The sequence below is a fragment of the Mus caroli genome, unplaced genomic scaffold (genome assembly GCF_978045245.1).
Source record: "Mus caroli unplaced genomic scaffold, Mus_caroli_1 scaffold_16, whole genome shotgun sequence".
Taxonomy (NCBI): Eukaryota; Metazoa; Chordata; class Mammalia; order Rodentia; family Muridae; genus Mus; species Mus caroli.
This window is the reverse complement of record NW_028227271.1, coordinates 22,247,742-22,263,356: the sequence shown is the minus strand read 5'-3', so window position 1 is coordinate 22,263,356 and position 15,615 is coordinate 22,247,742. Positions and strand designations below refer to the sequence as shown.

At 48.5% G+C, this 15,615-nt stretch overlaps 1 protein-coding gene across 1 annotated transcript in view; it reads left to right on the top strand.

Annotated features, from left to right (window-relative positions):
- The window catches only part of Aco2 (aconitase 2), a 41,151-nt gene that overhangs the window by 22,093 nt on the left and 3,443 nt on the right, over positions 1-15,615 (top strand). Inside the window, exons 3-12 of the mRNA XM_021182735.3 lie at positions 346-604; positions 4,294-4,386; positions 8,048-8,206; positions 8,399-8,549; positions 9,260-9,364; positions 10,351-10,442; positions 11,908-12,013; positions 13,473-13,630; positions 13,800-13,873; positions 14,371-14,482. Coding sequence (XP_021038394.1) covers positions 346-604; positions 4,294-4,386; positions 8,048-8,206; positions 8,399-8,549; positions 9,260-9,364; positions 10,351-10,442; positions 11,908-12,013; positions 13,473-13,630; positions 13,800-13,873; positions 14,371-14,482 — 1,309 coding nt within the window. The remainder of the gene's footprint in view (positions 1-345; positions 605-4,293; positions 4,387-8,047; positions 8,207-8,398; positions 8,550-9,259; positions 9,365-10,350; positions 10,443-11,907; positions 12,014-13,472; positions 13,631-13,799; positions 13,874-14,370; positions 14,483-15,615) is intronic.

Sequence of the window (15,615 nt, the reverse complement as noted above, 5' to 3'; positions counted from 1 at the left end):
TGCAGTTCAGAAGCAAATATTCTTTGAAAACACTAGGCCTCTCATTTTGTATGTTTGTTTATCCTGACTGTTTTGTATTGTTTTGATTGTTTTTTTTTTAAAAGCAGGGCTTTATGTAACCCAAACTAGTCTTCAGCTTGCTACATAGCCAAGGATAATTTTAATTCCGGATCCCTGAGCCCTGCCTCCCATGATGCTGACATTCACTTGTTCTTCAAGTAAACTGCAAACAAGGGGAACTTGGGATCCTGCACACAGATGCTTCTGTGCCTGCTCACTGCCACACGCGTGAGAGGGAAAAGCCATGCCAGGCTGAGCCCCAAAGCCCCTTCTTTCTGCCCATAGGTTGAACCGGCCTCTTACTCTCTCAGAGAAGATTGTGTATGGACACCTGGATGACCCAGCCAACCAGGAGATCGAGCGGGGAAAGACATACCTGCGTTTACGGCCCGACCGGGTGGCCATGCAGGATGCCACAGCCCAGATGGCTATGCTACAGTTCATTAGCAGTGGGCTGCCCAAGGTGGCTGTACCATCAACCATCCACTGTGACCATCTGATTGAGGCCCAGGTTGGGGGTGAGAAAGACCTGCGCAGGGCCAAGGTGAGCCCAAGAGGGCTGGTGGCTGGGTGTGGAGTGGGGGAAGGGAGACAGAGCCCATGTTGCAGAAGGCTGAGGCACTGCTGCTGAGCTGCCTGTCAGTCTTTCCATGGCACTGATGGTCTGAGGATGGAATCCAGACCTCATATGTGACAAGCAAGTATTCTACCACTGAGCCATTCCCCAGCCCTGAGGGTTATCATCTTTTTAAGACTTGCTTTTAATTCTTCCTAATACTTGAAATGAAAATCTGATGCAAAGATGTTAGAAAACTAACAGTTTGTCCCTAGTGTTAGCACAGAAAACATTCCCTTCTGTTAGAAAATGCTGCTGCTGGGCTGGGGAGATGTTCTTCAGAGGACCTGAGTTTGATTCCCAGGACCCACATCAGGCACCCGTAACTCTAGCTCCAGGAGTCTGGCCTCTGTTGGTACCTCCATTCAAGAACATACACACACACACACACGCACACACACTTTTATAATAAATAAGCACAATGGTGGTCCACAACTTTAATCCTAGCACTTGGGAGGTAGACGCAGCCCAGCCTGTTTTACATAGTGAGTTTCAGGACAGTCGGGGCTACACAGAGAATCCTTATTTCCAAAAAGCCAACACAAAAGAAAACAAAAATAGACAGTATTGCAGCCCCCGGTGTGCTGGTACACACTGCTCGTCCTGGAGTCGGAGTCTTTCTTTCCTAACAGCTCATTTTCATATATCTCTGTTCTGCCACGTATATCCTCTCTCCTGCTCTCTTCTGGCCCATGGGGATCAGACTCGGGAAAGGATGGAGGTCCCTGTGTGGAGCAGCACAGAATTGAATCTCACAGCTGCAGGAAATACAGACCTTCTCTTGTTCCCACAATAGAGCTATATGCCGACAGCCCTCTTTCAGGACCTTTCTTGTTTTGTGAGTTTTAAGAAACACTCACAAAATTCCAAAGGCTTCCTGACTCTGAAACTGCCACTCAGCACAGAATTCCCCATTTTTACCGTGAAATCTAATTTGTGCTACTTCCTTCTCCTAAGCATCCAAGCGTATGTACCTTCCTATATGCTACTCTCAGATCTGGCTTCTCCCTCCCAACCCTGGGTCTTGCTGCTCCCCACCCTGGCAGTGGGAGTAGGTGTTCTTTGTGGGGCATTGGCAAGAGGTGAATGCTGGCAGGCCTAAGGCCCAGCTGGCCCAGGGCAGAGCATGAGATTGAAAGTGCTTGAACTACCGAGGTCAGCCTGGCTCACGGAGCCTCTCAGACCCATGGGGAACTCCAAGGGCAGCCAGTCCTCCCATTCTAGCCTTTCCCCACCCTTACCCACCCATGGTGTCCTAGGGGGACAGTAGCGCTTTCCACTCAGCCAAAATAAAGTCCTGTCTACAGACTTGCAACTTCCATTCTACCTGTGGAAGGGTGATCATGTTACATGTCTTTGCTGGACCAGAAGCTGCACAGACCAGAGACCCTGGGGAAAACTTCCCCGCAGGACCACCATTTGTGGTACAGATTTGACCCATAGACCATAGATTGCAGATCTCATCCCTTCTTGTATTCAGCAAATGTTTACTGAATGCTCACTGTGTGTTAAGTGCTGTAGAAGGAGCTGTTGAGTGGGAACTCAATGGGTGTGGTCCTCCCTCCCTCGGATCTCACAGTTCTGTAGGGAGAACTGTCATGGCAAGGGCAGGGAATGTGCAGGCTCTGTAAATTATAAGACAGGGGTCTGATGGAGATTTGGGAAAGGGCTGGGAGCCCTTGAGGGTGGGCTATAAGTTGACACCTAAACAGATAACTGGAGAAAGGAATTCCAGACCGATTAGCCAGGGCCCGGGTGGTGGTGGAGCATGGCTGTAATTCTGGCACCTGTGAGGTGTAGATCAAGAGTTCAGAATCATTCCCCACTTTACAGTCAGTTTGAGACCAGCCTAGACTTTATGAGCCCTTGACCCTGTCTCACGCTGGATGGATGCATGCATGCATCGCCCCATCTTCACACTACCCTCCCTCTAAACAAACATATTGAATGAGTGTTGAATATAAAATGTCCCTAAGACAGCTAGAAACTTAACTTATACAATGAAAAGGGGTCTGCAAACTTGAGCCCTGTGGAAAGACAGACGATGAGGCAGGCAGAGAAAGACTGTTTCTGCTATCCCAGAGTCATGGGTAGACCCTGCCTTAGTCTTGGTTTTCTGCTGTCCTAACAGGACATTAGAGATGAAGGAAGCTCTATGCTCTAGAAGTTCATTTTGTCTCTATTCTGAAGGATGGAAAGTCCAGGGCACCGGGCAGGAACCTTTGTGCTATCATGGGTGGAAGGGCAAGCAAATGTGGGGAGCTGGGAAGACCAGGCAAGCCCGACTCCCTTAATATGATGCCACTCCATAGTCACAGTGTTAATTTGCATTCCTGAGGGCAAAGTCTCTTAAAGCTCCTGATTCTCACGACTGCTGTGGCTCACTTCAACCTGAGTGTCAGAGAGATGTGAAGATCCAGAAGGGTTGATAGGTCAGTGCTGCCTGTATGTATAGTCTCCAGCTAGCCCAGAGACAAGTAGTGATCTGTCCAGAATCACACAGCCCGAGACAGTGCCAGCCCATTTCAGTGTCACGCCCACCCTCCTGCCATCTGTCCCAGTTTTGCAAGTAACTGGTTTGTAAAAGACAAGGCCAATGTGTTAATTATTAATAGGGAAGGGGCCTCTCTGGTTACACAACTTGCCTGTCATTCTTTCACCTGGGGAACCAAGTGGACTCTCAGAAGGATGAACTGGCTGGCTTGCGTTTAAATGAAATTGGTTTCAGGTTTTTTATCAAGTGTGGACCTGCTCCGCTTTTCAACACTAGAGTCTCCCATGGCACTGTTCCTCTTGTCACTCCCTGGTCAGCCTCACGTCTCCACGGTCGTGCTTCATTTTATAAAGTTTGCCTTCAAATGCCAGGTGGAATGGGAATATTGGATCCCATCCTTTTCAGTTCAGTGTCTAACCAGGTAGGGCCTGTAAACACAATAAACCCCGAAACTGAGCACCTACTGTTCTGAAAGGGTGGAATCTTCCACCCTTTTCAGAGGCAACAGCTTTGGATTATGTCAGGATTCTCCAGGTCTGTAGTTGGACAGGCCTTACTGGAGCCTCTGGTTTTCCATATCTAAAGTCGATTTGACAGCAGTGGGCTGTGGGGCCGTTTACCACATTATTTGCAATCAATAAGTGTTAGCTGAGAGTCTAGACAGGTACCCACCACTCAATGGAGAAGCAAAACTAAGATGTCCTCTTGGTCCCTTTGTTTCCCTTTGATAGTCCCCATCGCCCTGTACCTTCATAGACATGGCATAGCCCTTTGTTTTTGGCCCTCACTAGAGAACTGAGTGCCAGACAAGCCCTTGGCAATTAGCCTACCCTATTACTTCTACAAGGAAACTGAGGGACCGAGCAAGGCAGACTTGTTCCCAAATCACTACCCCGGCCAGGTGTCATAGCCCCGGAGCAGTCTACTCCCCTGTCTTTCTCCCTGGGCCTGCCCACTGAAACCCCAGGCCAATGGCCAAGCCCACTGGATTATTTTTAGAAGCCCAGCAATAGAGGACTTGTCTTCACGGTACCAGCATGTCAGTGCCATGGCGGGCAGAGTACAGAGTATGAGGTCATCCCAGCTCAAGCTAATGCTCTGGTTATTGATTTGTTTTTAATAGGACATAAACCAGGAAGTGTATAATTTCCTGGCAACTGCAGGTGCCAAGTATGGCGTGGGCTTCTGGAGGCCTGGATCTGGGATCATTCACCAGGTAATACACAGTTTTACCTGCCTTTATAAGGGCCCCAAGCCCAGGATGCACGCTGGGAACGGGACAGCATATTCCAGGCCTGCTGCTGACATGAGGCTTGGGAGAGCTGAGCAAGAGTTCTGGTAGCCATGTCATCCTGGGTACCGGGGGAGAGGTAGACAAGTGCGTTTACAACATGCTGTAGACCATGTTTGGTGGAAGGGTTAGAAGTTAGATTTGTTGATTCATGCCTGTAGTTCTTTATATGGTGTTGGGGAATCTTGGATGTACTACTGAGCTACATGGATTAAAATGTTTTTGTGTGTACTGTCTTTCTCATAAGCTTTAAGACCAGTTATTTATAGAGAGCTGATCCAGGGATGCAAAGCCCTGTTCTGACTTCCACAGGCACCAGGTACTCATGAGGTGTAGACACACATAGGAACAAAATATTCAGATATAGAAATCAATCTAAAAGTTTTGTTGGTTTTTGGTTTTTTTTTTTTTTTTTTTGGTTTTTCGAGACAGGGTTTCTCTGTGTAGCCCTGGCTGTCCTGGAACTCACTCTGTAGACCAGGCTGGCCTCGAACTCAGAAATCCGCCTGCCTCTGCCTCCCGAGTGCTGGGATTAAAGGCGTGTGCCACCATGCCTGACTTAAAAGTATTTTTAAAATAAAAATAATTATAATTTTTTATGGTGCTGGGGTATTGAATGCATAGCAAGCACTGTGCCAATTGAGCTATTTCCCATAATAAATATAAAAATTATCAGGATATTAACTTACTAGTACTTACCATGACCTTGTGAAGTAAGGTTCTATTATAACATACTTTGAATTATGATTAATATCCTCACCCAGTGAGAGCTCCTGGATAACTGTGCAGTAGGGATGTGAGCCTGCTCCACCATGATGCTCTGCTATGCCATGATGCTCTACCACCTGCATCAGTAGTGAGAGCACGTCCCATCCCTGCCCAGACCACTGCTTAGTTCCTGCACAGTGGAACTCTGCAGGATGGAAGTACTGAAAGTCAAACACCAAACTGGTGTTTATTTCAGAAGATAATTCAGTTCATAAAGCCATGTTTAGTAGGCACACCTGAAATCCCAGCATTCAAGAGGCTGCAGCAAGAGGTTGTTGTGAGCTCGAGGGCATCCTAGGCTATAAAGCCGAGTTCTAAAGAGCCTGACCTACAATGTGAAACCCTTTCTCAAAGAGATGAAAGTCAGCCAGGCAGGGGAACACACACCTTTCGTCCCAAAATAGGGGGTGGGGGGCAGAGGCTGGTAGATCTTTGTGAGTTCAAGGTCAGACTGGACTACATATTAAGACCTTGACTCCAAGAAAAAAAAGTTGTTGCATGTGTGTGTGTGTGTGTGTGTGTGTGTGTGTGAGGGAGGTACAGCCTTCCTTCCATTAAAGGCAACTGTTGAGGACTAGCCTGGTACATGTCTATTAGCCATCCATCCTGTATGTGTGGGATCTGTTCTGCACTTCCAGGATGACTCTTCTCCCTACTTCCATCCCAGGCCCTGAAACCTGCTTCCTTCTAGAGGAGCTGAGTCAGGCTGACTGTGCTTAGGTCCCTGGGTATGCCCATCTCTGAAACCAAAGCCAAGAATGGATTGCTGCATTGCCCTTTAAGACAGATCTGCCAGGGTTGCACATCTCTAAGGACCAGAGTGTGTCTCTGCAATGGGACAGAAAGGCACATAGACCTACCCTTGGTTAGACTGTTGATAGATATGGAGGGCACCCCAATCCAGGTATCCCCAATTCCATTTTAGGTCACAGGCTTAGGTCACTTTGGCAGCTCTTAAGCCAAAATGTGGGGCTGTGAGTGGTGGCCTGCTCTTTGTCACCTATTAAGCATTCAGCATGACTCTTTTTTTTTTTTTTTTGGTTTTTTTTTGAGACAGGGTTTCTCTGTATAGCCCTGGCTGTCCTGGAACTCACTTTGTAGACCAGGCTGGCCTCGAACTCAGAAATCCTCCTGCCTCTGCCTCCCGAGTACTGGGATTAAAGGCGTGCGCCACCACGCCCGGCATTCAGCATGACTCTTAAAAAACATTTCCAGGAGCCATGTGTTTTAATCACTGTACTATTACTGTGAAGAGACACTGACCAAGGCAACTATTATAAGAAAATATTTAACTGGAGCTGGCTTAGAGTTTCAGAGGTTTAGTCCGTTTTCATCATGGCAGGAAGCATGGCAGCGTGTAGGCAGGTGTTGGAGCGGCAGCTGAGATCTACATTCCAATCCCTAGACAGATCAAGACTCTGGGCTTGGCATGGGCTTTTAAAATCTCAAAGCCCACCCACCTCAGTGACATACTTCCTCTAACAAGGCCACACCTCCTGATCCTTTTAATCTTTTCAAATGGTGCCACTTACTGGTGACTAGCACTGAAATGTATGAGCCTCTGGGGGCTATTATTATCCAAACCATCACACCGTGTGTGTCTCTTTTCTGTCCCTCAGTGTCAGGCTGTCAGCAGCTTGCATTCAGATGGAGCCCCGTCCCTTGCCCCATTGGTCTGGTAGACCCAGCTCTCTGCAGCTTAGCTTTCTAATCTGCCTGTTCCATCTCCCTGGTCTTCCTACACCCTGCACTCGGGTCCAGGTGAGCTGCTGTGGCCACTTGGAATTTTGTTCCCAGCATATGCTCAGTACTTTTCCACTATGTCATGAGCTATGTAGGCACGGGGATTGTGTCACTGCGGATCAGGTGACTACAGAATTGGGCCTCAGTGTTTGTATGTGTTGTGTATGTAGATGGTTGAATTCCTAATGTGATGTTATAAATGTTAGTCTAGCCTAAAATACACTTTTCTGCTGGGTGTATGATGGTACATGCCTATAATTTCAGCATTTAGGAGCTGAAGGAGGAGGTTCCCAACATAAACAGACAAAATATACTTCTCAACCCTTAGCCCATATTTACCTAGCAGCATTCATAGATTGGTGAGGTCATTGTTCCAGCTGGTTCATTGTCTCAGCCTCGTGTAAACTATCTAGTGTTGGCAGTGTCTCATGAATGCTTTCTTACCCAGTGTTCTAGAAAGCATTCATACCCTGGCCTTCACAGCTTGGAGAGTCTTTTGGTAGAGCAGCCCTGCCAAACAGGCCAAGTGATGCCTCCAGGGTATGAAGGCCTGGGAGGCAGGCTGTGTACTACTCAGACACTGGAGAGCTCCTGGCATCTCGGTGCTTATTTAAATACCATGTGGGACAGTTCCTGACAGAACAGTCTACCCTGATTAGAAGCCTGGAAGGTGGACCACTTACCCTGGGCAGTTCACATCATAGGTCTGTCAGGAGCTCTTTCCAGGCCCATCACGGGGCACATTCTGAAGTGCCAGTCTGTCCACTCCTTCCCACGTCGTGAGGTTAAGATGACCTGAGTACTTTATTACTGTAGATGAGGAGACTGAGGCACGGGGAGGCAGTTACAGACCCAAGTCTCACCGTAGAAACTATTAAAGCTATGCATGAGCTGGGCCACCTGGATATGTAGATGTAGTCTAAATGAGGCTGCCCGTACCCCATACTTGACAAATACCTGGGCATGGCTGGGTGGTCTGGTGTCAATGGGGGTAGTTCTATACATCCTTTTTTTGGGTCCAACTTCAGTTCTGTTCTGAAGACTTCTAAGCTTAAGATCTTTGGTTCTTTTTCAGATCATTCTAGAAAACTATGCATACCCTGGAGTCCTTCTGATTGGCACTGACTCGCACACCCCCAATGGTGGCGGCCTGGGAGGCATCTGCATTGGAGTAGGGGGTGCTGATGCTGTGGATGTCATGGCTGGGATCCCCTGGGAGCTGAAGTGTCCCAAGGTGAGGGGAAGGGAAAAACTTGCTCTAGCCTAGCTAGAAGGGAGGCAGATGGGAATACATAAGGAACTGTGGGTGCTAGATTCTCTTTTGTGAGGAGTAGGACTGAAGGGAATATAAGCTCCATTACGTGATTCCTCCCTGGATGTGTTGTGTGGTGTGTAGTGCCTGTGCTTGTCTAGCCCACTGTTTCAGGTGATCGGTGTGAAGCTGACAGGCTCCCTCTCTGGTTGGACCTCACCCAAAGATGTGATCCTGAAAGTGGCAGGCATCCTCACGGTGAAAGGTGGCACAGGTGCTATTGTGGAATACCATGGACCCGGTGTCGATTCCATCTCCTGCACTGGTGAGGATGGCAGCCCCACAGTGTCTCTACCTCCGAGCGTCTTCCCCTTAGGCTGTCCCAACAGTGTGGGCTGAGAATAGATACGCAGAGGTGGGGCTCAGGTTAGAAACAACCTGCTGAACTGATGGAACAACTGAAAACTTCTGTAAAATCCCAGCACCAGGGAGGCAGAGGCAGGCAGATGTGAGTTCAAGATCAGCCTGGTCTACAGAGTGAGTTCCAGGACAGCCAGGGCTACACAGAGAAACCCTGTCTCGAAAAAAACCAAAATCCTGAGTTCAAGCATTCCTCATATCTGTATTTCCCAAGTAGCTAGGATTACAGCCATATGTTCTATACCTAATTTATTTCATTCTTATTGTTCAGACTCCAAGAATTACTTACATAGGACCCTGGTGTGACTGAGAGGGCAGAATTCCAGGCAGACAGACTTGAAATGTAAATCCAGTGCCAGCATTTACTTCTTTATAATCTCTAAGCAGTAGCTGGCCATGTCCATGTTCAATACACAAGAGTTCTGCTGTGAGTGCTGAGATCTCTTCACTGGCCATGGGCTTTGAGGGATGGATACTTGTTGCTCCTAGGTGGCCGTGTAGGCCAGGAAGGAAGCGGTGCAGCTCGTTGTATGAAGAGCTATGTGCACACCTGGCAGGTACTAGAGCCCACACCTAGGGCCTAGTAGCCTCATGCTTTGGGCTGTTTCTCCACAGGCATGGCAACTATCTGCAACATGGGTGCAGAAATTGGGGCCACTACATCAGTGTTCCCATACAACCACAGGATGAAAAAGTACCTGAGCAAGACAGGCCGAACAGGTGAGCTCCTAGGGCAGGGTGAGCACACAGCCATACTGTCCATACTATCCTGAAGGCATGAATATTTAGCCTGGTATCCCTAGGCTGGCTGCCATGCAGAGGCCCAGAAGTCCCTGCAGGTAGATGACAAGGTAGGTGTGTGTGACTGCTTCTAATTATGTCTTCAGCCTCTGAAAGGCTCTGGCATCCAAATTATCCCTGCTGCAGGTTATCCATGTGAGCTTCACAGGAAAAGGTGGTTAATTCTGGTCTTTTCTTGCCTAATCCCCAGTGCCCCCTACAGGAAGCTCTGGAAGTGACATGGGTCTCTTCTGTATAACTGCTCTCTGATTGAGGGAACTTCCCAGCTTCCCCCAGCAACTTTCAAGTTTCTCATAGGTTTCTTTGATGCTCAAACAAGGAAATAAAAGGGCTAGGACCTGGTAAGGCAGGAGAGTGTAGGCGAATGGGTAGATACTGCAGATTAGAGGCCCTGGGAAGCTGAAAACCGCCTGAGTCCTACCCAGACTACCCTCATCTCTTTTTATCCAGTGACTTCTTAAAAATTCTGATCCTTACCAGTAAGTGGTGGCACACACCTTTAAACCTAGCCCTGAGGAGGCAAAGGCAGGTATGTCTCTGAATTCAAGGCCAACATGGTGTACAGAGTGAGTTCCAGGGCAGCCAGGGCTACACAGAGACACTCTATTGGGGGCAAAACTTTTTGATTCTCAGACACTGTGTGGTAGAGTGTGCTTATAATCCCAGTACTTTTCCATATCGTTTGTTTCTCGTGTCTTCTCATTCTCGGCTCACTGACAGCCTCTTCAAGAGGCTGAGGTCCTGGTGGGCAGGGGCAGCATTCTGGGCTGTTGGATTTGTCCCTCTGTTGACTTAGTTACTGCCTGGAACCTGCTATTTGGTAAGTGGCAGGTATCTGGCTCAGGCATACAAATAAAAGTCTTAAAACCAGTTTCTGCATCATTCTCTTCCCTTGTGGATTCCAGACATTGCCAACCTAGCAGAAGAATTCAAGGATCACTTAGTGCCTGATCCTGGCTGCCAGTATGACCAAGTGATTGAAATTAACCTCAATGAGGTGAGCGGAGAAGTAGAGTTTGGGGGACTGCTGAGGGTGGGACTTTTATTTTTTGGCACTAGGCAGGAGGGTAGGGGAGCAAGTCCTATCAACACACCCAGCAAGGCAGTTGGCCCTTGATTCCTAGGGCCTAAATCAGGCAGGAATTGGGGACAGACAGAAGGATATGACATTCAGCCATGGGGAAAGCAAGTCTGACATGAGTGTCCATTTGCCGCTCTGAAACTTTAGTGGAGGCCAAGCTCTCGCCCTGGGGGCTCACTTTGAGTTCTTAGGACAAGCTGCAATGAATTGGCATCCTGACGCCTGCAGGACAGGTATTCAGAGAGCTAAGGAGGGGCTCTAGAGCAAACAGAAGCCAGGCTGTTCATGCCAGTCTTGGCTCTATGGATCTGTGCTAGCTGACCAGCCTCTGTAGGCATCCTTTTCCTAAGGGGGGTGAGTGACATGGGTTAGTTCATGGAGTAAGAGTCTGGTGTGTTGGTGTTTGTGTGCCAGGCACTCTGCTGTGCATGTCATATTTGTTAGTCATTCCTCATAAAAAAGCATATGCTGTGGCCTGTCTGTCACAAGATTCCAGTAGGAACGTTTATGGTCTCTCCCAACCCTTGGTACTAGATTTGAACTCTAGGCAAGCACATCTGTAACCCAGCCCTCTTTGTTGTTGTTTGGTTGGGTGTTTTTTATTTGTTGTTGTTGTTTTGAGACAGGGTGTAGCCCTGGCGGTTCTGGAACTTGCTCTATAGACCAGGCTGGCCTCAACCCAGAGATGGCCTGCCTCTGCCTCCTGAGAGCTGGGATTAAAGGCGTGCGCCACCAATGCCCAGCTATGTCTTCTTTTTAAGAAGGTCTCACTAGGTTTCTTGTGCTCTCCTTGAATTAACTTTGTTAACTAACCCAGGTGGACTTTACCTGGCAGTCCCCTGCCTCAGCCTCTCAAGTAGCTGAAATTCAGTCCTTACCATCAGGCCCAGTTCCTTCAAAAGCAATGTAGTTTCAGAGATGATGGACTTGTGAGGCAGGTGGCTCAGATTGTTTCTGTACCTCTGTCATCTCCTTCTTGTGACCTGAAGGAGGCCTGTCACTCTACCCTTCAGTTCCTGTGTGTACCATGTGGAATTGAGACAGCCTGATAAGGCTGGGGGACTCAAGTGCTGGGCGACCCCAACCTATTGCCCACTTGTCTCCCTTGACAAAGTTTGAGCCCTGAGGACAGAAGACAGTTCCTTCTATAGATATGAGAGGATCTTAGCTGGGCAGTGGTGATGCACACCTTTAGTCCCAGCACTTGGGAGGCAAAAGCAGGTGGATTTCTTGAGTTCAAGGCCAGCCTGGGCTACACAGAGAAACCCTGTCTCGGGGGAAAAAAGAAAAAAAAAAAAAAAAAAAAGAAATGGGAGAATCTGTGAAGAGCATCCATCCCCACTCTACTTCTTGTCTCTGCTCCTTGACCCTGTCTTTTCAGCTAAAGCCACATATCAATGGGCCCTTTACCCCTGACTTGGCTCACCCAGTGGCAGACGTGGGGACTGTGGCAGAGAAGGAAGGCTGGCCTCTGGACATCAGAGTAGGTGAGTGCCTTCCACTTTATGGGGTTAATAGGTACCTGGGGACAGTCACCTTCATGGTACTTCTTGAGGTCTCTGGTTATTGAGATATTACCTGTGCTTGGGATAGAAAGAATGCATGCTTATTGTACTTCACATGGAGAGTTTTAAAATACCTCTAACTCTCTTAGCCAGAAACAGCCTTTGAGAACGTTCCCGTGTCCCTGTATACATGAACATGCACATCTCTATGTAAATGTACTTTTTGTTTGTTTTGTTTTTCTGTGTAGCCCTGGCTGTCCTGGAACTCACTCTGTAGACCAGGCTGGCCTCGAACTCAGAAATCCGCCTGCCTCTGCCTCCCGAGTGCTGAGATTAAAGGCGTGCGCCACCACTGCCCGACCTGTAAATGTACTTTGGTACATTTACACAGATCATACGCTATGCTGCTGCCTGCACAACGTCACACATGCAGACACACTGGCACACTGCTACTGTAGTTCAACCTGAGTGTCCAGAGCATTCACAGTCTCTGGCCTGTAGTCACGGGGCCTGGTGTGAGCCCAGGCTCTGTTACTTCATAGCTGCCTCGAAACATCTGAGCACTCACACTGTCACACTGTCACTGACTCAACAATGTCAACAAGATTGAGAAGCGGGGGTGCTAAGAGTCGCCAGATAGAGCACTACACTTGGGTTCTGGATAAACAAAAGGAACTCATTTTCAGTATGCATGTGCCTCCTGCTAATACATGTTCTCAATTAAGAGGGGGAACTTCAAAAAGCAAGTCTGGTTCCCCATCTAGTCAGCATGGATAGTCGAGTTTGCTCTTCTAAGAGTGAAACGAGCTTTCTGTAGTGTCTAATCATTAGAAAGGAAGAAAAAAACCAAAACACTGGCTAGGCATGGTGATGCATGCCCAGCACCAGGAGGCTGAGCAGGTGAGTCTTTATGCGTTCAAGGCCAGCCAAGACTATATAAGACACTACAAGGGCTGGTGAGATGGCTCAGTGGGTAGAATTAGCCTATCAGCTTCCATTAAGCAATAGTCATTGTGAATGCGTTAGCATTAGCCTTAAAGTAGGGTACATGCTTATCATCCTAGCATTCAGATGGGTGAGGCAGGAAGATCAAGATCAGATGTTCAACTTCAACCTGTGCTACGTGAAACCCTGCCTCATAAATACATACATACATACATACAGGGGGCTGGAGAGATGGCTCAGCGGTTAAGAGCACTGACTGCTCTTCTGAAGGTTCTGAGTTCAAATCCCAGCAACCACATGGTGGCTCATAACCATTCGTAACAAGATCTGGTGCCCTCTTCTGGAGTGTCTGAAGGCAGCTCCAGTGTATTTATTTATAATAATAAATCTATGTCTATTAGAAATAATCTGTCCCAGATCAGTTGATCTCTTTGTGCCAGGTCAGATGGAGACTTCTGGTTCCTCTTTCCTGACCTTTGACCCTACCACATACCAGGTTTGATTGGCAGCTGTACCAACTCAAGCTACGAAGACATGGGACGATCAGCAGCTGTGGCTAAGCAGGCATTGGCCCACGGACTCAAGTGCAAGTCCCAGTTCACCATCACCCCAGGCTCTGAGCAGATCCGTGCCACTATTGAGAGGGATGGCTATGTGAGTGTTCACATGCCCCTGCCCCTCGCTTCGCATCATGCCTGCTGATGTGACTGTTGGGCTAAGGCAATGCAGGCATAGCCTTTCATGCTCCAGGCTGCTGCCTTACCAATTGCCATCAGCATTGTACGTGGCCCTGACAGTTTTCTGTCTTCTCTATCCTCTGTAGGCACAGATCCTAAGGGATGTGGGTGGAATCGTTTTGGCCAATGCCTGTGGCCCTTGCATCGGCCAGTGGGACAGGTAAGCAGTGCATCCTGAGAGAGCAGCCTCTGCTCCTTGGTTTAAAAGTAAATAGTGGAGACTCCAGCCGGAGCCAGAGAAGGTTCCAGCACTGCTACACATTAGCAGTCCTTGTCAGACATGGACGGGCACGCAGAGAGCCCTACAGAAGCCCCGAGTGGCCAGAAACTGAGTCCTGTCTGACAGGAAGAAGCCAAGAAGGCTGCATCCTAGAAGCTAAGCTGTTGGCTCTGATGGAGCCTTTTGAGGGCAGGTAGCTGCCTAAGTGAGGAGACTCAGGCCTCAGTGTGGCCTGTGCATCTTCTACATACTCTCAGATGAAACCTGGCGAGCTTGAGGTACCCTGTGCACTTGAATCCCTAGGAGGACACAGCATTTTCCTTGCTATTCCCTTCATCATGAATTAGGCATGTACCATAAGAAACCAGACAAACTGGTCTCCGGGCAGCCCATGTGACAAGGCTAGGTATCTAATCCTATCCCCTCTGTCCTGGCAGAAAAGACATCAAGAAGGGGGAGAAGAATACAATCGTCACCTCCTACAACAGGAACTTCACAGGCCGCAATGATGCAAACCCTGAGACCCATGCCTTTGTCACATCCCCAGAGGTGAGATGTGACAGGACAGGTGTTAGCCTGACTTCTTGAGGCTCCTGTTCTTGGTGGGTCGGAGGAAAGGGTGGGAAGGTAGCTGCTTAGAGTTGGCATTATAGAAAGGCCCAGAGAGTACAGAAATTAGCCTCTCCTATCAGTCCCTACCTCACTCAGGAGCAGACAATCCTGAGTTATCCAAGGGGCCTTGGAGAACATGGCCTTGTCAGTCATCAAAGCTCACACACTTGGTGATTCCTACCAGCCTCCCTCAGCTCAGGAGGTAGTTAGCACTCTTAGTCGATGTGAGTGTGGACTGTGCAATCTCACTGCCTGGGACAGGTCCTTGCTCTCCCACCTACAGGAGCTTGGTCACTTATTCATCTTCAGGGTCATGTGAGAAGGGTGTGAAGAACTGCTTGCTTGGAGTTCTTTTTCCCTCTCACCTCTTCATTTCCTGTCCCTTCCCTTGTGAGTGACTGAGACCACAGGCGTCTCTCCAGCACTAGTTTCCGAGTTCAGTAGAAATGTGCCTTTGGTATTAATTACTATGGGCATTGAATCAGCTGTGTTCCACCTTGACCTTCACTAGCATGGACCAGTGTCTTGACTTCACTGAGTGTTCAAGAAGCTCTCACTACTCAGTGGGGAAGTGGTTCTCTACTCTTCCTTTGCTGGCAAACAAGAATGTTGTGCGCTGAAGTATTTGTGTGCAGGGTCTCCTCTCATCTGTCCCAAACACCTGCAAGAAACAGGAAAGTACTACAATAGTGCTGGCCTAGCCTAGGGCAGTCAATGAGTTCAGGCCCTGGCAGCTATTTTAGAAACCCTTGGGGGCTGGAAAGGTGGTTCAGCTTTTCCAGAGGTCCTGAGTTCAATTCCCAGCAACCACATGGTGACTCACAACCATCTGTAATGGGATCCGATGCCCTCTTCTGGTGTGTCTGAAGACAGCGACAGTGTTCTACTCGTATAATTTTTTTTTTAAAAAAGAAAAGAAACCCTTGGGATTGTGAGTGCCCTGCAGCCCTGGTGGCTCATGGTCCCAGAGGGAGCCCTGCAGCCCTGGCCACAGATGAGGCCTGGAGAGAGGGGGTGGTTTAGTGGTGAAGTACTTGATGCACATGGATGAGGCGCTGAGTTCGACTTCC